The sequence below is a fragment of the Coptis chinensis genome, chromosome 2, assembly GCF_015680905.1.
Source record: "Coptis chinensis isolate HL-2020 chromosome 2, ASM1568090v1, whole genome shotgun sequence".
Classification (NCBI taxonomy): Eukaryota; Viridiplantae; Streptophyta; class Magnoliopsida; order Ranunculales; family Ranunculaceae; genus Coptis; species Coptis chinensis.
In genome coordinates, this window is record NC_141457.1 from 47,162,672 (window position 1) to 47,185,084 (window position 22,413).

The following is a 22,413-nucleotide window of genomic DNA, read 5'->3' on the forward strand; positions in this document are numbered from 1 at the left end:
CTGTGTATGGTAGAAATGAATCAAGGAAGGAAGTAGGAAAACTCATTGTGAGACTTTGTTTTTGTTTCAATGTAAATTGTGATTTGGATTGGAGGCTTTGTTTCTTTCTATGTAAATTGAGATTTGGATTGGTGGTTTTATTTTTTTATTTCAATTAAGTTTAATTGGTTATTGGTTTGTCTTGTTATTCATTTGTTGCTTGAGTTGTTGTGTAGATATTTATGTGAGATGGAATAATCAGATGTGGAAGAATTAGATTTGCAGGGTGGAGAAAATTTGACCCAGGATTTTTTTTATTTTTTTTTTTTTTTAGTGGCTACAGTTTACTAACGGATATTTCCGTTGCAAACAATAGTTAGTAAATAGCACATCCATTACTAACGGATATATCCGTTAGAAATGACAAATTTAATTGGGTCATCCACAGTTGGCTATCTGTTACAAAGAATTTCAGTAACGGATATAACTATTACTAAAATTATTATCAGTAACGGTTATATCCGTTACTAAATTTGGCCTAAGTGAGAGTGACGCTCCATAGCTAACGGATATAACTGTTAGTAAAAATATAAGTAACGGATATAACCGTTAGTAAACGCATTTTCTGGTGTAGTGGATGTGAATTTAATATTTTTTTTGTGACAATTTTTATAGAAACACCACAGAATGATCAACATAAATGGCTATTAGACTAATTTTAATAATTAACGGAAAATCGGAAAATAGAAGCAAACAAAATTAATTAAACCTCAAAGCACACAAGAGGGTGAGAATAATAGATATAGAATAAGTAATAAGAATATCTTAACAAATATAGTTCAGCATTTAAAATAATGTTAGTCTCTTTAGGTGCTGGAAATGAACTGGAAAAATGGAGCTCGATACGTTTTATAAGTCTAGGGTTAAAATTGTCTAAAGTGAAGTTTGGGGAGTAAGTAGTAAAACGTGACAAGTTCGAGGGTGAAAACTACCTTTTTGCCAAAAAAAAACAAATAAACATTTTTATTCAATGACACCCGTTTGTAGGACGGGTTCAAAAACTAGTTTAATAAACGATGGAATAACTTTTGCAATCTAAAGTTTTTTTTTAATCCTTTTTAAACTGATTTTTCATGTATGTATTATAACTTTTGCAATCTAAAGTTTTTTTTTTTTTTTTTTTATCCTTTTTAAACTGATTTTTCACGTATTATATATCGAGCCCGTTATATGAACTCCATCACTAAAAGTTGATTTATAAAATGAATTGAGGGCTAATTTTTGGTAAAGATAGTATTTGATCTCACAATGGAGATCTTCCTATGTTATATGAACTCCATCACTAAAAATGGATTTATAAGATGAATTGAGAGTTGATTTTTGGTAAAGATAGTATTTGATCTCACAATGGAGAATCTTCGTAAAAAAAACAGGCAAACGAAAATTTCTAACTTTGTAAAAAATTATAACATTGTAAGCAAATTTTGATACGTCTAGACATTTTCAAATGGATTGTTTTTTACTACCAAAAATCAGCCTTCTAATTTCTTTGGAGTTGGTGTATAAGTGGAGTTGGAGGATTATATTATCTTTCTATTCTCAAAAATAATGAGACTTCCGAACTCCGAACCAATAAAATTAGAATAGAACTGAACCCCGAAAATTGAAATTCAAACCAACTCTACATGACATCAGCCCTAGGAAACTCTAACGTGTGAAATCGAATCTTTTAATTCCTCCACCCTAAAACCCTAACCCCAACCGTGTCCCCCCAACTTGTTCTACTTGAAACAAAATCCAAACCGTCCATTCCTTAGCCACGTCATCGATCCGCGTCAACTCTTTAAACCAACGGCTTAGATACTCATATCAGAAAACACAACTAAAAGTCTAAAACTAAAACCCCTCTCTCTCTCTCTCTCCAATCTTCCCTCAAATTAATTTCCCTTTCCTCAAATTTGAAAAGATGGTGAAGATTAGTGAAGAAGAATTTGACAAGGAAATAAGGGCATTGAATGGGAAAATTAGTGAGAAAACACGTGAGGTTGTTGAAATTGACGATGATGATGATGACGAGGAGGAAGAAGAGAAAGAAGTAGAAGAAGAAGGTGGTGATGACGATGACGATGATGAATCTGATGATGGGGGTAGTGAAAGTGATGAGGATGAGGTAGTTCCGGCTGTTGGGGTACCTAATAATAATGTTTTACAACCTGTTGTTGTTGGTAATGATGATGGTGATGACGTGGAAGATGAGGATGATGAGTCGGATGATGGGGGGATTGATAGTGACGAGGAGGAAGTGGTTCCGGCTGTTAGGGAGGAGGTGGAGGAGGAAGTGGTTGGAGATGAGGAGGAAGAAGAGGATAGTGATGTTGATGATGTGGATGTTGATGTTGATGATGATGATGATGATGGGGATGATGATAGTGATGATGAGAGTGATGATGATGTTGAGGAGGAGGATGTGGCTGATGAGGAAGAAGACGAGGTATACTTGTTTATTTATTTTAATTGAAGTGTTAGATAATGTTTTTAGATCTGTTTTTGTTTTTGTTGCAAATTTTTCTGCTTTGGGGCTGTTTGTTTTACCGATTGATGTAAGTACAATGTATTTTCTGTATACTAGAGAACTTGAATTTAGGTCTAATAGTGAACTATACAGCTGGATCTGTTTTGCAATTTTGACCGAAAAGCTCTAAATATTTTAAGAGCACATATGTTAATAGGGTTTAGAGGCCTTCAGTTGGCAAAGTTACTCTAGGCTTGTTCGTCTAATGCTTGGATTTAGCCCTTTGTAAGTTTTGCGTCCAGTAGACTCTTGAGCTTAATTTAATACTGGTACCCAGCCCAGTTGGTTTCTAACTCTAACTCTTGACTATAAACTCTTGTACACTTGAAATTATTTCCTGTTTTACTACTACTAAGCAACTCTTTGTATTATATGAGTCAGTTACATACCTAGCTTTAACCTTGGGTTCTGCGTTTCAACTTCTGTTTTGCTTAGTCTGAGTGGGGTAAGTTCAAGGGATGAATTCTGACGTTCCACATAGCTCTATCAATTTCATGTCTGGTCACCATATGTCCATTTTGGGTTAATGAATATACTTGACACGACATTGATTAGAAGGTTGAAGTTTGCATGCTTTTGTTCATATTTATTGGTGTTGAGGTCTATCTGGTGTGTGGCTGAGTGGCTTTGACCGTTTTGCAGCACCTTTCACTGTATTTTGTGAGGTGGTGGGACAGATGACCAACTCTTGTGCCTTGCAATCATTAATAGCTTCAGTCTCATGAAGGCATGCTTTGTGAATTATTTTAATCTTAAACAGTGTCAAAATGCATAATAAAGATATCTTGTTTGCGTGGCTAGATTTATGTATGTTTCTTTAATTTGGATTGCCATAAATCTCTTGATTTGTGAAATAAGGTCAAGCAAATAGGAAATATGATTTTGGAATTTCGCAGCAAATATAGACATCTAAATTATGTGTTTTTGTGTGTGTGTGTTGGGGGGGGGGGGATACATTTTAAGGAAACACTTTCCTGTTATTTGAAATTAATTCAAGCCAATTGGAAGGAAAGTTTTCCACAAAGAAGCTCCTTTCCTTGTGGAAAATTTTCTCAAGAATTGCTTTAGTACTTTCGACAGTTGTACAGGGGTTAAGGGAATAATATACTCCCCTAAAGGTTTTGCAATTATTGCTATATATATCCTGGTTCATTATTATTGTTTTTTTTTATTAATTAAAGCTTGGTCATCTATTTTTTGGGTTCTTATGTCTATGTCCTGTTTGGTGCACTGTACATCATTTCCAAATCTAGATATTGCGTGTTTTAAAATTATAGTGGGGCCTACCTGTTTATATTGCAGTTGGTGACTGCGGATGAAAGTATGGGAACTGGGATAGTAGAACAGTATTCTGTAAGTAGAATTGTATTTGCTCTTCAGCTCTATTTTGAGTTTGCATGGAATACCTTATTATACCATGTTTCAGCTAGATTTGTAATGTATTCGCATTCCATCATGTGGTGTCATGTTGGTCCATGTTTGCGAAATTTGCATACTTGCAAATGTATGAACTGTCTGCTCTATTTCCTATTTTCTACAATATGATCAAAAGTTCCAAACTTATAAATACATATTCTTATATAGGGTTTGAGTTGGTTCAGGCCATATTTGGCTTTGGCTTTGGCTTTGGCTTTGGCTTTGGCTTTGGCTTATTCTTATTTGGTTTATCTTGAAGTTAGGCGCTTGAGCCCATCTCCAGACTTGTACCCGACCCAGTAGATATCTGCTGGGCTACTTCTAGTGTGCATTAGGCTAAAGTTACCACCATGATGTTTGTATTGATAAGATTTGGAGATATTTTTTCGCATTATTAGGTGTGCTTGATTTTGAAGTTCATTGTATTATTGACACGCCATGTTTAAAAAATCCATGTTGGACAAGTATGCACGTATCTGTGTCGATACAGACAGTTATATACCTCAAATCTTTATTTTTTGCAATACAAGCTGTTGTGCCAAATTGTCCATGTCTCTTAGCTTTTAGCAGTAACAGACCGTTAATATTCAAGCTTGGAACTGTAGGCGTGTATTCTGGAGGAATTGGAGAATAATCCGGTACCTAAGTTTATGAATGTGCATTAAGCAGGCCACAACAATCAGTAATAAAACATTTCTGCAAATTATTTGCGCTGCTAGGTCCAAAGCAGATTTTAATGGTCCAATCATTAGATACTCTTTTCATAGATACTTGTACCTTTTCATATTATATATGGCATATTGTTATTTCTCTGAGTGTTTTTCTGGATGAGTTCTAACAGTTCTTGATAGTGGTATGAGTTTTATGTTTGGTATCCTATGGGGTCTACTTTTGGGTTTATGGATCTTATTGACACGACATCAATTTGAGTTTCAAATTTGCACGCTTCTATTCTGTTCTGTTTTGTATTGTTTTTTAATTTCTTTTTTGCATTATTCATCATTCTTGTTGCTGGTAAGGTTTAAGTGATTTGTGGCTCTGATCGTCTTGCAGCAGCCTCTTACCTTTTCTTCTGAGTACCAACTCTCTGACCATCATTAATAGTTAGGAGTCACATCAAAACATGATCTGTAGGATATTTGCATCTTAACTGGATTCAAAATGGGTTTTTGAGATATCTCAGTTGCAGGTCTAAATTTATTTCTTCTCTAATTTGGAACTGTGAATCTTGTGATATGTAAACTTATGGAGATTGTGATACGAAATCCTGATTTGGAAACTATAGCGAATATAGTCAATTGAACTCCAAATTTTGGGAGTGAATAGATCTTAATTGAAAATATTTTGCAATCAAGAATTTCCTTGATGGGTATTCTTGGTCGAACTTTTGCACAAGAATTGTTTTCCGGCCATTTGGTATTAATTAAGGGCCTGCTTGATTGCAAGGAAAGTTTTTCCATGAAGAAGTTCCTTTCCTCATTTCCCTTAAAACTTTCCCATGAAAGTCGATAGTAGTCTGCAGCATGATATAAGGCTTAAGGGCACAATATGCTCTCCCCCAAGTATTTTTAAGTTTATTGCTGCATGTCATGATAGAATATAATCGAGCATCTCATTCATTAAAACCTGATTAGCTCTTTTTTGTTTACTGCTGGATGTTGTTGAAATGATTGTTTTTACATATTTCATTCGTATACAATGCTTCTGTTGTTGGCCCTTGATTTGTTCTGTCCTTGTTCCTGTTTTGTTGACAATAGGAGGATATGGGAACTGAGTATCTAGTCCGACCAGTTGCCCGTCCAGAAGAAGAAGAAGATGCTAGTGACTTTGAACCTGGTGCAGAAAATGGTGAGGATGAAGATATTGACGAGGAAGATGAGGATGACGATAATGCTGCAAAAGGTGAGGTTTCAGCAAAGAGGAAGAGGTCAAGTAAAGATGATTCAGACGACGATGACGGTGATGATGATGATCGACGCTCAAAGCGATAGGGGTGATGTTCTTGATGACCGACCATTGAAAGATAAGGTCAAAACTGTTTCAACCCAAACCAACCATCTCTGTAGAAAGCAAGATTTCAGTAGTATGTTTTTTTTTTTGTTTTTTCTGTTTCATGGAAGTCTCTTTATGTGAATGGATTGAGAAAGTTGGAAACATCACAGGTAGTCATGTGTTAGGCATTAATCTGGATTTTGTTGATGACATTAGCGCTTTAGGATTTCTATTTTTACAGCTGTTGTTACATTAATTTGACTAGTCAGGAAAGGAAACATTGTCAATGTTGTGTACTGGCTTTAAGATTCTTATATCACCTTGACAAATTCTTGTGCTTTTGTGGTTTTAAGTTGCTAGCTAGGTGATGAAAGAAGTTGATTGGATGATGATCCCTGTAGTTTGAGTCACGCTCTTGATCATTCAAAGAGACGACACATTCCTTGAGAACATTCTCATGTCAGCAAGGAGCTAGATTAGATTTTGGAGTGAATTTTTTTGTAGGAGGGGTCGCCTACATGCGTGGGAGGTGCACTCGAGGTTTGCTTCACACAATTGGATGTGTACATGGGCCCATCTTTTTGTATTTTTGTCTAGTGGACTGTAGTTTCAAAAGGCGTAATAACAGGAAAAATAAAAAGAACAGGTGTATTACTGTTAGATGAGCAAATAAAACTAACATTTCACTCGATCTGTAATAATGAAGAAGTTTGAAACAAAATCCATACATTTGAGATTTATCAGCAATTCAAGTAGAAAACTACGATCATCTATTATAGGGACAGACCCGAAAGAAGACGAAAATCTATCATGGCAATGGACCAGAATAAGTTTTATAATGTCATCCTTGATTTTCTTTGGATTAGAATAGTTGACCAGAGAGGGAAGTTGGCTCAATTTGACTATGATTGACTGGTCAATGTCATGTTTACTGTTGACCAGAGTCGACTAGGTTTAATCAAGTGAGCAGAGTGAACGATCTTGGCCCGGATGGGGTAAGGTGGCCCAAAACGTTATTTGGTTGGTTTCTGTTCTCATCTTCTCTTATTCATCTCTCTCCCTCTCCGCTCACGCACACTACTATGCAGTTTACTAGTAACTTTTGGTTCTAAAGGCCCATGGGCCAAAAGTTCGGATTAAGGTCCAGTATCCAGGCCCAAGTTATATGGATTATTTGCATTTTGCAAGCAGGAGAGTTCACTGTCGTTCATTTTCAGTAGGTGGGCATGGAGGAAGAAACGAGTCAAGCTCTACTTCAGGTACTCATTTCGTCCGTTTATAAATGTGTTTTGTTTTGTGATTCCTCTTTTTTTTCAGATAATGTGGATTGAATGTATTGGTTTAAAACTATTGTAGTTTATGGTAAATGAAGGACTTGTTCCTAGTGAAGAAGATGAGCTTAAAAGGAAAGAAGCTATTGACATACTCAGACAGGTTTCTATCTTTCGCCCATTTAATATCTTTTTTTTATTATTAGTGTTGCTGTTGTTTTTTTTAAGCTTAAATGTTTTCTGGCATTACATTTTCTGCTAATGTTGTTAAGTAGTATAAACAAGTTTATTCCTTTAGTGATTAAAATGTATATGTCTGTGTTGGTATAATAATAAGGTAAGGTTGGTTGAGTCAGAATGCCGTAATACTATTTTGGAGTTTAGAGCTTTTGTGTGTGGGCACCCACTCCTAGGCCTTGTGGTGGTCCTTTTTTCTTTTGTTTAGGTTCCAGACAGTTTTTGTGGGTGGTATCAAGGAGGTTTTAAGTGGTTGGTCTTGTGCCAATCTGTCTCCGGTGGGTAAAGTGTGTGGGACACACCATTTGAAGACAATGTGTCTACTTTTGACCGTCTAATATGTAATGTGGGTGCAGGTGTCTCATGAAACTAGGTAAAGGGGCTTATGTTTTGAGTTTTGACGATATCCTTTTAATTGTGCCTCTGTAATTTGTGTCTGTGGTTTTGTACTGTCACTTTCTCTGCCACTCTAATGAAATATCTTGTTTTATCGATAAAAAAAAAACAAAACACTTGAGTGGCCACCGAAGCTGAATGGGATAGTCGTCGACTCTTACCGAACCTTATATAGTGATAGGCACAGAGTAGAAGGGTTCACTTTAATGGAAATTTTATATTGTTTTCATCACTGAAAATTTTGTAAGTGCTGTTGGGTTATCTCATTGTGGTGTGGCCTTACATCTGTTTCCAAGTAAATTGAGTTTTCATGTATTCATAAGTCACATTGACACGGATACACGTTTCAGTGTTCGACACGGATATGGAGAGTCCGACGCTGCGACCTATATGAAATAGGACACGGGGGACACAACTAATTACAAAAGAAAAGTATTACTAATCTTTAGTTACACAACTAATTCTTGGGCTCAAGACCTTCCAAAGCGCCTCCTTACAAATATATGACTATGAAAGTGGCATGTTAATAGATTATTTTCTTAGCCTTTTAGGGTATAGATAAAACCCTAGTTCCCTTGTTTGAAATCATATGCACACGATGTCCGTGTGTCTGACACGGATATTTTTAAGAATATGAAGTGTCCATGTTACTTAGATGTGTTCCTTCTGGTCGTCTATATGCTGCTTAATAGCATTGCACAAATTTCTGACCGTGGGAGATAAGTTTGGAATACACATTCAAGAACAGCTTCTTCTCCTCATTTTCAACCTTTTAAAACCATTTATTTTCCATTTCTTGCTAAATTACCACCTAATGGAATGGAATTGAGATATAAATGGACTCGTTCATTTGTATAGAGTTAATAAGTGAAATCAATATGTTTCTTTGTGTCTGACTTAGAAACCAATAATTGCTTTGTCTACCATTTAATTTATCGTACCATGTCAGCTCTATTGTGCTAACCATTTTTCTTTCCATTTTAAATTAATTTGCAGATTGTATTGTCATGGATAAAAAGGGTTGCTTGGCAAAGAGGACTTCCAAAGGATCAAGTTGTGAATTCTTCTGCAGCAATATTAACCTATGGTTCATATTGTCTGGGAGTAAGTATCCACATACATACATGTGCTTTGAATTCGATGTCTTACATTAGTTTTTGGTTGTCTGGGGAAGCCTAAGACTAAAATGCTATTTACTGAGTGTGTTGAGTACTTGAAGTTAGACGTAAGCCTACAAGAGAGCATTTCAAAAGTGTTGCACTAGGGTTCATGGGACTTGGGACCATTTACTGTTGGAAAATGCTAGGATCCATTATCAAAACGTCACATCCAAACCATTTTTTCCAATCAGGATATGCAGCAGTTCATTTCGTTACAGTTATTTCACTTATTTGTTCTTCTAGTTTGCTGTAATACACCTGTAGGTTTAAGTGCTGAGTACGGAGTGTATTTTGGTGATACTAGAATCCGAACACCAGGCTTTTGTGCACTTTGCGCATTCTTTATCTTATATTTGACTGTGTTCCATCATTATGTACTAAACATAGAAGGCGAAAGGGAAAAAAATGACATTAACCAAGCTAAGGTGAAGATTGACTCGCTTTATTTACAACCATTTTCATTTACAATGGAGACACATGTAAGTTTGTATATCAAAAGGACCACGGTTTAATGCTTAACAGCTTCTACACACTTCACAGCACCCTTCATTTACCGGTAGTGCTGTGTTAACAACCACTTTTCTCTGGAAGCCTGAGCTATTGGAATGATATATAACAGTGTATATCAGTGGAACTGTGAGTTTAACATGGGCATGCACATGCTTAACAACACCTTGGGCGTTGGAACATGGTTCACAACACATTGTTACAGATCTTGGATCTACATCACAAACTCTTTTTTTTTGGGCATTGGGCATTGGGCATTGGGGAAAGATAGATTTTGTTCCTCTCTCAATTTAATGTCATTTGTCATAAACTTTGGTGGAACTATCGATATCTTAAACTTTGATCATCTTTTGCATTAACCAATATATGGCATTATATTGTCTTTTTCTTTACAATTTGTGTGATTTCATGTTTGTCTTTCTATGTTCATATTTGAACCTCGCGGTCCCCTCATTTTGATCTGTAACTTCAACATGAAAGATGGTCTTTCTCATTCTCTCTCTGATTCACCAAATAAAAATTAGCAAATAGAGATATCACCATATACAACTTCTCACCTGTCGATCATTTGAGATTTTTCAGAAAAAGAAATGCTGATATTTCGCGAATGTTGTCACTAGTCATCTTGAACTTGAAAAAACTATGACAATGTCTGTCCTTTTTCTGGGGTTTTGGATTTTGTTCCTAAGTAGCTTAAAACAGACATCTAACAAGCACACGAAGATTATGATGAATGCATATGTAATTTTGAATTTCGTCACCCTTTTGCGCATAGTCCCTATTTTAGTTGTTTTTGTTATATAAGAGTTCTTTTATTAAGCAAAATATGAATTCACACTTGTTGTTTCAGTTTGCATTTTCCAGGCTTTTGAATGTTTCAAAGTTTAAACTATATTAAATTGTCACTTAATGATGTGTTTTGGTTTTAGGGTGTGGTTAAGCTCTTTTAGTTTTATTGATGAAATTTGACACTGTATTCCTAAACTTTCATAGTACTTATTCTTGTGTCCCCAATTTTTTCAAAACTATTTAAACTATATTGTTTAGTCCACCTGGAAACATTTGTTTGAACGAAAAATTTTCTATGTTTTTTTTATTTTTTATTTAATTTTTTTACCACAAATTTCACCTTTTGTTTGATATGCTTTTCATGACTCAGAGTTTGGTGTATATAATTGTTTTTCGACATTATAATTCTGTATCAATGAGCCTCTTGCTATTCAAGTATGGAAGTACCTGTGTTGTTAGCCGCCTTCAAATTCCTAATTGATGCTTTCTTCTGTAGTTGATTGATAGTGTTGTTGCATTTTTTTTTTTGGCTATTTAGATCACAATGCTAACGGTTTGAACATTTTGTAGGCCCACGGGTCGGATTCGGATATTGATGCTTTATGTCTTGGTCCCTCCTTTGCCACCATGTCGGTAAGTCTATTTGCAGTTAAGTTTAGGCGATTCATCATTATTGCATAAAAATGAAGAAAAAGAGTTTTGTTTCCTGTTACAAAAGTGTGGCTGAAAATCTCATCAGCTGCTTCTGGCACTAATGTGGATTTTGTTTTGCTTGACTATTTGGTCGTTTTCAAATTTTCATTAACCTCCTAAGTAAAAAGAGTCCAGTATTACTAGTGAAGAGTTCTAGAGTATATTTGATAAGAACCAACCATTCACATCATTCCTTCTTGTTGCTGCGAAGAACCACCCATTAGTGACACTCTTGTTTTAGTTCATGAAGCTTGCTTGTTTTTGAGGATTCTAATAAATTATGCAGGAGGACTTTTTTATTGTCTTACGCAACGTGCTTCAAAACAGATCAGAAGTATCTGAGCTACATTGTGTTAAGGATGCAAAGGCTCCCTTGATGTGCTTTAAATTAAATGGGATCTCAATCGATCTCCCATATGCCCAACTTGACATACTTACGGTTCCTGATGTAAGTTTTTCAATTTATGTTCTAAATTAAATAGGTAATACTATCTGTCAGTGGCTCATCAATAACATATTTAGTTATTGACCATTCAGAATTTTATTCAATGTGGGCATCTTTTATTTTCTTTTGTCGTATCTTGCCCCCAAATCTTGCGAGTTGTGTCATTTCATTGTTTTAGTCCTCTACTGGAATTGGTTCTAGGTAGCATTCCATTTAATAGCATTTTTATGGATGTTAAAGTTTCACAATAACCATTCTACTATGCATTGATGCTGAAAATCTGACATGGATATGGTGTCGGCATATCATGCAATTCATCATAAAGATGGCACAGCCCATAGTATCTTATTGTTAAGATTAGGAAGTTCTTTTTTCGTGAGTAGGATTACGGTTTTGTGTATATCAATGGATATCTTAGAATTCTAACTGGAACCAAGACTTTTGTGTGTGTGTGTGTGTGGTTGGGGGATGCCTTAGGAGCAAGTACTTTTTTTTTTGAAGAAGTTATGGGTTAAGGCAGACCCAAACCTGTATTAAGTTAAAACCTTTTGTAGATACATCCTGTGGCATCTTCGTGCACTATTACAGACAGTTTTTCCTCAAGAGGACCTATATGACAGCTTAGATTTTCATCTTCAGGGGAACAAGATTTAGCAACAAAATCAGCTGCCCTATTGGCTTCTCTGTAAATGTGTGCGACCTCCAGTCTATTGAATTTTTGTTTATGCATCTTGATAGCCTGCAACACATTCAAACAATACCATGGTGCTGCCTCAGTCTCATTTACCATATTCACTGCTCTTTCAGAATCTGAGTTTATGTGCAAACACTGAAAGCCCATCCTTACTGTTGTCCTCATTCCTACTTCAATGCCTAGGAGTTCTAAGAATACAATAGACCTCTTCTTGCAGCCACCCTTATACAAAAGTATAAATCTTCCTTCTTCGTCCCTGAACACTCCACCATAACCTGCACGAAGATTTTGGAGTGTACCATCACAGTTTAACATAACAGTATGAGGAGGAGGTTTATGCCATTGCACTTGCTTTATTCCTATACTTTTGTAGTTCATGTCGATGCCCAAACTATCCATCATAAGCCTTGTTGCCCCTGTGTTATCAGCATTCTTGAGTTCCTGCTGTAAATAGAGCTTCATTTTTTTCATTATATCCTTTAGAACTTGAGAAGGCGAGTGGAATCTCTTCTTGAATATTCTGCTGTTTCTCTCGTTCCACAATGCCTAAATCACTGCACTAGCTACGGCCCTTATGATCTCAGAATCAGATGTATTCTTCCTTGTTCTTCTAAATATCCTGTACCACTCTTGATTTGAATCAAGTACATCTGCTTCCAATCCCATACTTCTCTTAGCTCCTGACCACACCTCCTTGGCATAAGGACAATTAAAAAAGAGATGATGCGAATTCTCTCTCAAATTTCTACAGAAACTACATTCAGATTGTTGGAGTATGTTCTTCTTAGGAGCAAGTACTTAATGTGCTTAATATTGGATCTCTTTTTTTCAGACATTCTCAATTGTGAAAGTAGACTGCTCTTCAGTTAGTGCTGGTTAATTCTTATAATTGGTGCAAAACTTTTTCTATTTATTTATTATGATCAATAGAATTCAATTTCATTCATTCGAGTTTGAAACTTTGAACCAATAAACATATTACATATCACATGATATGATCTTAGGTTGCAAGAAGCTACTAGATCATACCCATACAACTCAAAGTACAAGAGAGTCCCAATTGCACATAAAGTTATAGTAACCCACTCCCTGAAAGCTTGGACACGTGCTAGCCCAATCAAACAATGCTTCTTTGACCTCTCCCACTATCTTGTGAAGTTCCTTCTCCTTATGGTCGGACGAAGAAAGGAAAAGTGGAGCTGTCTCATCAATCATCTTTATACAATTATACGTGGACTGTTTATACTAATATATTCAACTCAAGTTCACTTGCTGTACGATTTTTTAGGTGTGTTTTATTGTAGTTGGGTTTCTTGTTATTCTTTCCCGAAGTAGTAAGCCTTGGTTTTCCATGATCATGCTAATAATAAGCTAGCATTGGATCTGTTGTTTTCATGTGAGCTCTCCATCCTCTGTCATCATCTCTTTTATTGTCTTGATTGTGTTTTCCATCAGATTCATTTGTTCCAGTATTTTCAGTAGTTAACACTGAATTTGCTATAGAGCAAGTGCCTTATTAGCACTGCTTATTTTCGTAGGAGCTACTGAAGTCTTATCTTTGGTATGGTCAGCTTTTACATTGATTGCCTTAGATGCATACACCATTAGCTTTACTATTAAATTCAAAGGCTTTAAATGCCTTTATCATTATTACCTGCTTCTTTGGCCCTCAGTTGCTGTTGCTTCTGTGGTCCTGTTATGCATTTCCCTACGTTAGTTTTGTCATCTGACCATCTGTCAATCTATTCTCCTGTACTTCTGTGACTTCCATACGCAGTTGCTAGGTTACAATTCTTAGGATTGGCTTCCACATTGATAACTTGCTGTACTTCTTTAAAGAGTTTCTGGGACAATCATGTTCTCACATTTGGTGCTGTCATAGTAGGCGTTGGTTTAACCTTGACTAGCAGCTAGTCAAGGCATTGATTATGGCATAACATCGTTTTAATGAGATGTTTAACTTTCCAAGAACAAAGGCATCAACTTAAAACTATTTTGCGGCTCAAGATTGTAGACATAAGATACCAGAACCCAATTTTCATTTTCTTGGTATTGCAGTAAATATGTAGGCTGTTGCTTGTGTTTGCATATGATATGATATATATATATATATATATATATATATATATATATATATATATATATATATATATATATATATATATATATCAATGACTGTTGTGGTTATTGTCATGTTGTTTATGAGTACTGACATGCTGAGAATATGTTACTGCAGAATATAGACATTCTTAACCCAATATCAAGGGGCATTGAAGAAACCAGTTGGAAAAATTTGTCTGGAGTGCGTGCTAATCTGCGTATCCTTCAACTTGTCCCAAATGTGGAGGTATTACATGTCTCTTTCTTTCTCAAATGCTTGTGCTAGCATCTTACGTCTGCCTTACATCTTTCCAGTGAGATAAAACTTGTATGTATTTGTTGTTTGGTTGTAGGCTGCATAACTTGACAGATTCGTTGATGTTCTAGACACGAATTGTTAAAGGAAATTGTTACAGACTGAGCTCATGCCATTTGCTGCTGGCATTTGTTAAAAATTGCCACTTAACCTTGTAAGCGTCCCTGGGGCAGCAAAGATTTACTAGTTTCCACAAGCTAACTTTTATTGATTAGTTAATGAGCATTGAGCAAGTAATGGGAAACTAGGTGCTGCATACATTGGCATGGTAATATAATCTCGTTTTAGTAATCTCAAGGTAATGGATGGACACTTCATTCACACAAAGCCACTGGGAATTGTTGACTTAGAGTTTTTCTTTTGATAAGTTCTTCTGAGTGCTTGGACAGTTGCATGTTCCTACAGAGAAATCAATGATAGTTTTGTTTATTTATTGTTAGATGTCTTATGTACAACCAAAGAAGGAAATAGACAGATTTGTTGAATAAACGTGTCATCATCACAATGTAAAAGCTATGTGATTATAATGACATCTCTCATTCTCAAAATGGAAAAAAAAAAACGTTTCTTGCCTATCATTAGTTCTCCCATTTAGCCCAGAAGGTCAATGGGGGTTCGTTGATCAGATGAGGCTTGCTGCTGATATGGGCGGTTACATGGTGTTATGTTTGAATATGGTCAATCCCATCTAAGGGAAAAATGAATTTTGGGAGTTGGATGATGTATATGCTACTTTCAGGGCCAAGACTGCTCTAGGCAGTAAGCTACTAAGCATACACCAAAGCAGAAACAGTTCTGGCGAGCCATTTTTAAATTTACATGGAAAGCCATTTTTAGTATATTAGTGGCGTTATTTCTACTATTCTACGTTTGGAGACTGTTATATTTGTCCAGGGATTCATCTCCCATTGGTCAAAGATCTGGGAGAAAAGGAGAGAGATTCTTTTTCGTTGTTACACATTCAGATGCGACTCTCTTATGGCAGGGGCATCGTTTTTGTCTTAGATTGCTGTTGTATATTTGTTGCTGTTTGTTTTGGCCCTTTTGGGTCGCTTGTTGCTCCTTTTTAATGTAGGATATCTCACCCTACTAGTTTTGCCCTTTCTTTCTGATTATATAATGTAATCAACCTTTTACAGATAAAAAAAAGGGACGCCACCACCGTAGGAGAAAATCCAGGATTTGCATTGGTGCACTCTAGAGTTTGAAACCTAAGACGATTTGGGGGCGATATGTAGAGAAAATGCAAATGAAACTTCATAGTGCAGAAGGATTTGATCCATCTTGTCCTGAAAGATATGAGATGAATTTGATACCAATTATCATTTGTCATAAACGATCCCAATTCCCATCCCGCACCTTTAACTGTTGTAAATTATAATGGGAGGTTATCTTGAAGTAGACTGCAAGCTTGCAGGAATCGTAATATAGAATGCTCAACTGAACGTCTGCATATTTACCAATGTTTTCTAATAGGTTGAATTTCTAGACAAGATTTGATGTCTGTCGGGGATTTTGTGTCTGTCTAATGTGTGTGGGCATGATTTCTTACTGAAAATTGGCTGGGAATTCTCTTACAATCTCTTATAAATATTCCAACGGAGAGCCTGAGAACTCCCTTATTTATTTTCGTTTATTATTTTCCTATGTTTTGCATTTGTAGTTTATTTTGTATTATTCTTGACTTCCTGGTGTTATTTTGTCAATTGTTTGCAGAAATTCCAGTCATTGTTACGATGCCTCAGATTTTGGGCACAAAGGCGAGGAATATATTGCAGTGTAGGGTGAAGTTCTTCCTGTTAAAGACGATCCTTTTATTTTCATGTTAGTTTCCCTAAACAATTCTTCATATTGGTGTGATAGCTTCTGAAGACATTCTTGTGATCTTTCGCAGGTTGTTGGGTTTTTTGGAGGAATCCACATTGCAGTTCTCACAGCATATGTTTGTCAGAGACACCCTAATGCCAGCGTTAGTTCTCTTATGTCAATATTTTTCGAGACATTTGCACTCTGGCCGTGGCCCACACCAGTGTTGCTGGTGGAAGAGATGCTGCCAGTCAGTGGAGAAGTTGCTGAAATAGGTTCCTTAATGCCCATAGAGTTGCCCTGTAGTCCACATGAGTTCTGCCACTCTAATATTACAAAGAGCACATTCCAGAGGATCAGGGCAGAGTTTCTTCGTGGACATGCTCATACTGAGGTAATTTCTTTTTTCTTTTCGGCTGCTGTTCCTTGTGATCTTTAAGTAGTTTCGGTGTGTTTGAGTCCAGAACATGGTACCACCTTCTCTCCCAATGTTTGCACATGCATAAATAAGAATAATTTCAGTATCAGGTTCACATTCTTGCCTATGGATGAATAGTATCCAGATAACTTAGGTTTCTTCAGTTTGCTTGCTTAGGATTCTTTATTATCTGGGGCTCTCTTTAGTAGTTGAAAGTTTAAATCCCAGGTTGCAATTGAAGCATAATGGGTTATGAGGTGAGGCATAAGCTTTTATTTTTATTTTATTTAAAGAGTAATTTTCTAAACAAAAAGTAAAAAGTTTAATACCGTGCAATAATACAAAAGACGAAAAAGGAGTGAAAAGAAAATTTTGAGAAATATAATAAACCCATCTCAACAATAGTTTTCACCACACCTTGAGTTGTTCTACATATTAAAGTAAGCTGTGTTCCTGTGGGCCCTATTTGTGGCGTCAGTGTCAATTCTTAGGAGTATAAGGACAATTGAAGCAATTATAAAATCTATGTGCGCTAGACAGTTGACATTTAATGAAGTTCGTCATTTAAATTTGCAGCTTGTGGTACTATTTTAGTGTCTTGTTCAACATGTTTCGTTATTGTTATGTTGTGTTCCCTTTGTTGAGATGTATAAACCCACATTAGGAACTTAAAGCTTTCCATCATATATGAACATATTCCTGGGTCCGTTTCCACTCATCGCTATTGTTTTGGTGAAAAAGCTCATTTACTCCACGTCACCTGATAAAACTAATTCATGTGTTTGGCTTAAGGTACGCAACACATGAGGGGGAGTGTATATAATCCCACATTGGGAATTGAAGCCTTGCGTGATATAATATATGTTCCTGGGCCGCTCCGCTCATATCACCATTTGGTTTTGAGTTGGGTGCTCCAATGTTAGGATGCTCTTCATTGGGCAGTCTATACGACATTTTGTGACCTCGTATCTGTATTTTTAGATATTTATTTTTGTGTTGGTTTCCTGCAGATCGCTGGATAGTGTTGGACTGTTGGTAGAGATTATTTGGCATTTTTATAATGAAGAATAATATCCTAGATCTGATTATTTGTTTAAGAACTGTTATGGGAGTTGGCTTATACATATGGTTACGATTGACCACTATAAAAAACAGTAAGAAAGTAAACAGAATAAAAGTTGGAGTTCTCCAAACATGTATAAGACAGCAATCTAGCCATCTATATTGAAACTAAGACACAGCAACTAGTTTGGTAGCCTGACCCCACTAGCCGTCCATATGGAAACTAATACATTCCAACTAGTTTGGTGCCCCTGAGCCCAGTAGGTCAGTTATGATTCTGATTCTGATTCACTCCTAGTGACAAATTAAGGATACAAGCGAAAGATTTAAATCTAACATCACTTCGTCCAATTAGTAACCAAGTTTCTCAAAATATTTCTCAAAAGCATGCCTAAGCCCATCGCCTTGCGTCTAAGTCCGTGGAGTGCCTAGTGTTGCCTGGGTTCTTGCCTAGCTCATAGACTCAACTCAAACGCGTAGCCAGCGCCAGCCCCGCACCTTTAACTGCATAGGCAAGATTTCTTTGAGCCTGGGAAGTAGAAAGCCACAGCCCACATACTATTTTTCAACCTGATGAAGAATAGATATTTTGGGTTTGATTTAATACTCTTAGAATATTTTCTTAAGGACCTAATTTATCGCTGCTAGTTATAGTAATGTAATAAACCTGTAAAAACTTGTGATTGGAAAACTCCCACATTATTTAATGCTGCCAGGTAGCTTAGTTGGTAAAGTTTGTAGCAGTTGATTCCATAGACCTGTGTTGAAAATGCACCAGCACCTAATAAATCTTAGAGAGAAGCCGGAGTCACGTGTTCGAAAAAACCATAGGTTTCAGGAGGGGATTTTGAGTTTATGTCTCAGACTGATGCTTGTTGATGACTAAAAGTAGAACTTCTTAACTCAAGAAAAATTAAATGATTATAGTTTTTAGGATTTTAATTAGGAAAAAAGAAACAATGGAAACCTGAGATTCAGGAGAGAAAACCTTTCTCTCACAAACATAAATTTTATAAAAAATCCACCAAATATGGTCAAATGCCTACAACTCAATTTATAGCCAAAGGAACAATGAATTCAGAAACTGGCCTTCGAATTCGAATTTAGAAACTAAATTACCTAATTTTTGGAATTAAAAATAAACCTAAAAAGAATCCAATGGTAAAAACATCAAAAGAGCAATCAAACAATATTCTAAAAATCCCTATTAATACATAAACCAATATGGACTAGAACCAAGGGTTTAGATCCCTAGAATGCATCAGTTAGGGACTTAGGGGCTATAGAGAATAAACATTATGTGAGCTAGGAGTACTAGATCAGATCCTCATATTGAGGAATATCTCATGGTATATGGGATCTCATAGTATAAGAAATTCATTGTAAATTTTGTCCTTTGTGTTTGTCTGATGAAGAGTCGGTCAGTCATACCCTAATTCACTGTCCTTTCTCTTTGGAGGTGTGGTGTCATTTTCTTCAACAATCACAAATGGTTTGGGTTGTTCCCCTATCCGTGAAGGAGTTATTAGAGGCATAGGTCTTGATGGTTCATTCTTCCCAAGGTTGTAAGTTATGGAATATTACTCCCTTCACAATCATGTGGGGCTTTTAGTTGGAGTGGAGTCGGAGGCATTTCGAGGATACATTAACACTCAGTGGAGGAGGTGATTATTTTGATAAAGTCTCATCTTCCTTTGGTCAAAGAGATGGGAGGAATGGCATGACACTCCTTTCGGAGATTTTTGTTTAGATGGGAATCTTTGTTAGGCAGTGATTAGCGAGATCTAATTGTTTCATGTTTGTTCTTTGTTTCAGTTTGTTGTTGTTGTAATCTTATGTTCGGATATATCATCATATCGCTCTGTATTCCCTGTTTGTGTAATATAATATATCTCTATCTTTACCGATCAAAGGAAAAAGAAAAAGTATTCCAGTTCTATGGTAACAGTACCTATTAATATATGAGATCTACAAGGTTGGAAATTATCTCAACTATTTTTCTTACACATTCTCTCTCAATATTTTTCCTTCTTTTCATTTTCATTTCCTGCTTATTACTTTTATTCCATTCATCATCTAAAACTGAAATCAAACGGGGGCCTTATATTGGATTGTCTCATGGGGAGTGGGGAGATGGATGGTGCTATCTATCCTTGATTTTATGTCTATCACACTAGTGCACCACTATTTGGTGAAGTTCCTGTTTTGGTGAGACTTTTTTTTTTTAAAAAAAAAAAAAAAAAAAAAAAAGTTTTAATTATGCATTGCGAGATGAAACTATTTGGAAGATGAATTGTAGTAACAATATTTGAGTGTATCACAGGATATCCTACGACCAGATTTTGAATGGAGTAGTCTATTTGACACTTTCCCTTACTCAAAGAAGTATAGGCGTTTTGTTCGAATTTTGCTCGCTGCTTCAAACCAGGGTGAGTTGGGAAACTGGGTGGGTTGGGTGAAATCACGTTTTCGCTGTCTGCTTCTCAAGGTAATCATTTTCTTTGTACATGCTTTTGTTTCGAGTTTTGATGTTAGAATATTATAGCTTGTCGTCGAAAGAAATAGGTATTTAGCTGTACGTTGATTTTAATGGAAAATTAAATGGCTTTCCACCTTTAGGAGTTTAAGAGTCGATGTAACTTTGTGGGAGGTCCTAACAGTCCTATCACATACATGAATGGCATGGAGGGGGCATGGCTGAACTCAAAGATAGTTCATGTTTTATCTTATTTCTCTTTCACAGGATGAGCAACCACTTACTGTTTACTAATATGAACTTCTCCTTGGTTCTTAAAGACATGGCTGTGTTTGGTTCACTGAATTCCTGAAAGTTTTACTTAATTTGGTCGGTTTGGTGTTGATTGAAAATTGAACGTAGGAATCTCCTTTCTATGTTTGTTAGTCATTTTGAAAGCAACTTCCATACCAATTTAAAGAAGTGACTATCCTAAATGCTTACTTTTAGAGTAGTTATCCCAATAGGGAGTCCGAGTACAAGTGCTCCAGAAAGATTGATGTAGGAATGCCATTTTTTTTAAACCAGTAAATAGATGTTTTATTGATATAATATTGTAGAAACATAGAAAAGGTAGGATGAGGTATCCTTATGGTAGAAACAGTGAAAAAGAAACTTAGCAACAAATGTCCAAAAGTTCTGAAACACAAAGGCCTCAAGTCAAAATGTCTTACCATCTACACACGAAATGCTCAAGAGGAATTCTACTAGTTCTCTCAGGAACTTTGGCCCAGAAGAATAAGAGGCCTTTAATGGATATGATCACTTCCTCCAAAGAATCCACAACCCCCTCAAAAATCCTTCAGTGAGAACACCATTTTGAGATTGAGAAAGAAGAAAGAAAGAAAGAGATGAGGATAAGTAGAGGAAAGAGGAAGAAAATCTGGACTTTCTTTGGAATCCAGATTTCATAAACTAAATAGTTCTGTAAAACTAATGCTAATTTTTTCACTCATTCCTCCAATCAGAAACTGCGCTTTTGGAAGAAATATACAGACAACCTGAAAACGGGCGCTCCGAAAATATTTTTCTGTATGTTTCGTTATTTTGTTATTGTGCATAATACTTGCTGAGGCCTGAAGTGTAGTTTTCACGTCATTGCAGCTTGAAGAAGTACAAGGACTTTGTGACCCCAATCCAACAGTATATGTTGATCCAGACTTGGGAATACCCAACACAGTGTTCTACTGGGGCTTACAGCCCGGCCGCACTAATTTTAGAGATGCCGGACTTGTGGAAGAGTACTTCATGAAGCACATAACTAATGGTTATCAAGGCTCCATTGCTACACTTGAACTCTCTATTGTGGACTCTGCTCAACTGCCTAAGGATACTCACTTTGACTCTGTAAATGGGAATGCATCAAAAGGGTACTGGAGGATGTTTGACTGCAATCAGCATAGGATTCCCATTTACTCCGATTACCTACCAGATTATGTTGTTGGATATATGGCCATAAATGGAGATTCTGAACACCCGACTGTTACGTGATGATCGTGTATCTTTTTTTCTTAGGTAGTTTTCATAGAAGTTAGTTTTGGATGGTGTCGTGGTTGTGGGGAGTCCAAGGAGGCTGGTGAGTTCAGCAAGAATTGTTATAGGAAATTTTGTGGGTAGAAGTCTGCAACTCTTCCTCTCACGCCCTCTCTCAACAGAGGAAAAAGAGAAAAAGAAAACAATAGAAAGAAAATACAAATGGAAAAGCATACAAACAAAAGGGAAAAGTGGACAAAGGGTCGTTCACAGAAAATTGAAGGGAACTATAAATTTTGCATCAATGACTTTTGTTTAGAAGCTTTTGGTCAGTTAGTTCAGGTGTCATACAATAAATGTAATATTCTATTTTCTTTTTGTGCTGAAACTAATGTTGTATTAGAATGTAAACGTCTACATGTCATATCGCCCAACATGTTATGGTCATATGGAGAATTCAACATACAATACAGCTTTACACAACATTAATTTTCAGTTCTTTTTGGATGGTATCGTCTTCTGCGAATGCTGGCGGAAATTTGGTAGTTTTGATTGCTAAAAGGAAAGATAGA

The 22,413-nt window shown here is 36.2% G+C and overlaps 2 protein-coding genes across 6 annotated transcripts; both read left to right on the forward strand.

The window, feature by feature from the left end:
- Window positions 1-1,574: 1,574 nt before the first annotated feature.
- On the forward strand, window positions 1,575-6,680 carry LOC147516299 (uncharacterized). 3 transcript variants are annotated; one of them, XM_086588963.1, is made up of 4 exons: window positions 1,835-2,470; window positions 3,854-3,904; window positions 5,725-5,995; window positions 6,313-6,680. In XM_086588963.1, the coding sequence occupies exons 1-3, from the start codon at window positions 1,946-1,948 to the stop codon at window positions 5,956-5,958; spliced, it is 810 nt and encodes a 269-aa protein (XP_086445089.1). In that variant the 5' UTR covers window positions 1,835-1,945; the 3' UTR covers window positions 5,959-5,995; window positions 6,313-6,680. The 3 variants fall into 3 exon arrangements, with proteins under 3 accessions (XP_086445090.1, XP_086445089.1, XP_086445091.1); XM_086588965.1 differs by lacking the exon at window positions 3,854-3,904 and having other exon boundaries at window positions 1,841-2,470; XM_086588964.1 differs by lacking the exons at window positions 3,854-3,904; window positions 6,313-6,680 and having other exon boundaries at window positions 1,575-2,470; window positions 5,725-6,288.
- Window positions 6,681-6,684: 4 nt separating this feature from the next.
- PAPS3 (poly(A) polymerase 3) lies at window positions 6,685-22,348 on the forward strand. 3 transcript variants are annotated; one of them, XM_086588960.1, is made up of 11 exons: window positions 6,685-7,218; window positions 7,316-7,393; window positions 8,860-8,967; window positions 10,890-10,952; window positions 11,299-11,460; window positions 14,388-14,498; window positions 16,284-16,346; window positions 16,462-16,767; window positions 20,177-20,341; window positions 21,337-21,400; window positions 21,473-22,348. In XM_086588960.1, exons 1-11 carry the CDS (start codon window positions 7,186-7,188, stop codon window positions 21,475-21,477), a joined length of 1,158 nt encoding a protein of 385 aa, XP_086445086.1. In that variant the 5' UTR covers window positions 6,685-7,185; the 3' UTR covers window positions 21,478-22,348. The 3 variants fall into 3 exon arrangements, with proteins under 3 accessions (XP_086445086.1, XP_086445084.1, XP_086445085.1); XM_086588958.1 differs by lacking the exon at window positions 21,337-21,400; XM_086588959.1 differs by lacking the exons at window positions 20,177-20,341; window positions 21,337-21,400.
- Window positions 22,349-22,413: the final 65 nt, after the last annotated feature.

What these genes read in the sequence shown, in the direction of transcription:
- PAPS3 (XM_086588958.1), top strand. Translation starts at nt 7,186, where the DNA reads ATGGAGGAAGAAACGAGTCAAGCTCTACTTCAG. An exon ending in ATGGTTCATATTGTCTGGGA is followed by an intron (nt 8,968 to 10,889) that starts GTAAGTATCCAC and finishes AACATTTTGTAG; the next exon opens with GCCCACGGGTCGGATTCGGA. An exon ending in AACTTGTCCCAAATGTGGAG is followed by an intron (nt 14,499 to 16,283) that starts GTATTACATGTC and finishes AATTGTTTGCAG; the next exon opens with AAATTCCAGTCATTGTTACG.
- LOC147516299 (XM_086588963.1), top strand. Translation starts at nt 1,946, where the DNA reads ATGGTGAAGATTAGTGAAGAAGAATTTGACAAGGAAATAAGGGCATTG. An exon ending in CTGATGAGGAAGAAGACGAG is followed by an intron (nt 2,471 to 3,853) that starts GTATACTTGTTT and finishes TTTATATTGCAG; the next exon opens with TTGGTGACTGCGGATGAAAG. An exon ending in GGATAGTAGAACAGTATTCT is followed by an intron (nt 3,905 to 5,724) that starts GTAAGTAGAATT and finishes TGTTGACAATAG; the next exon opens with GAGGATATGGGAACTGAGTA.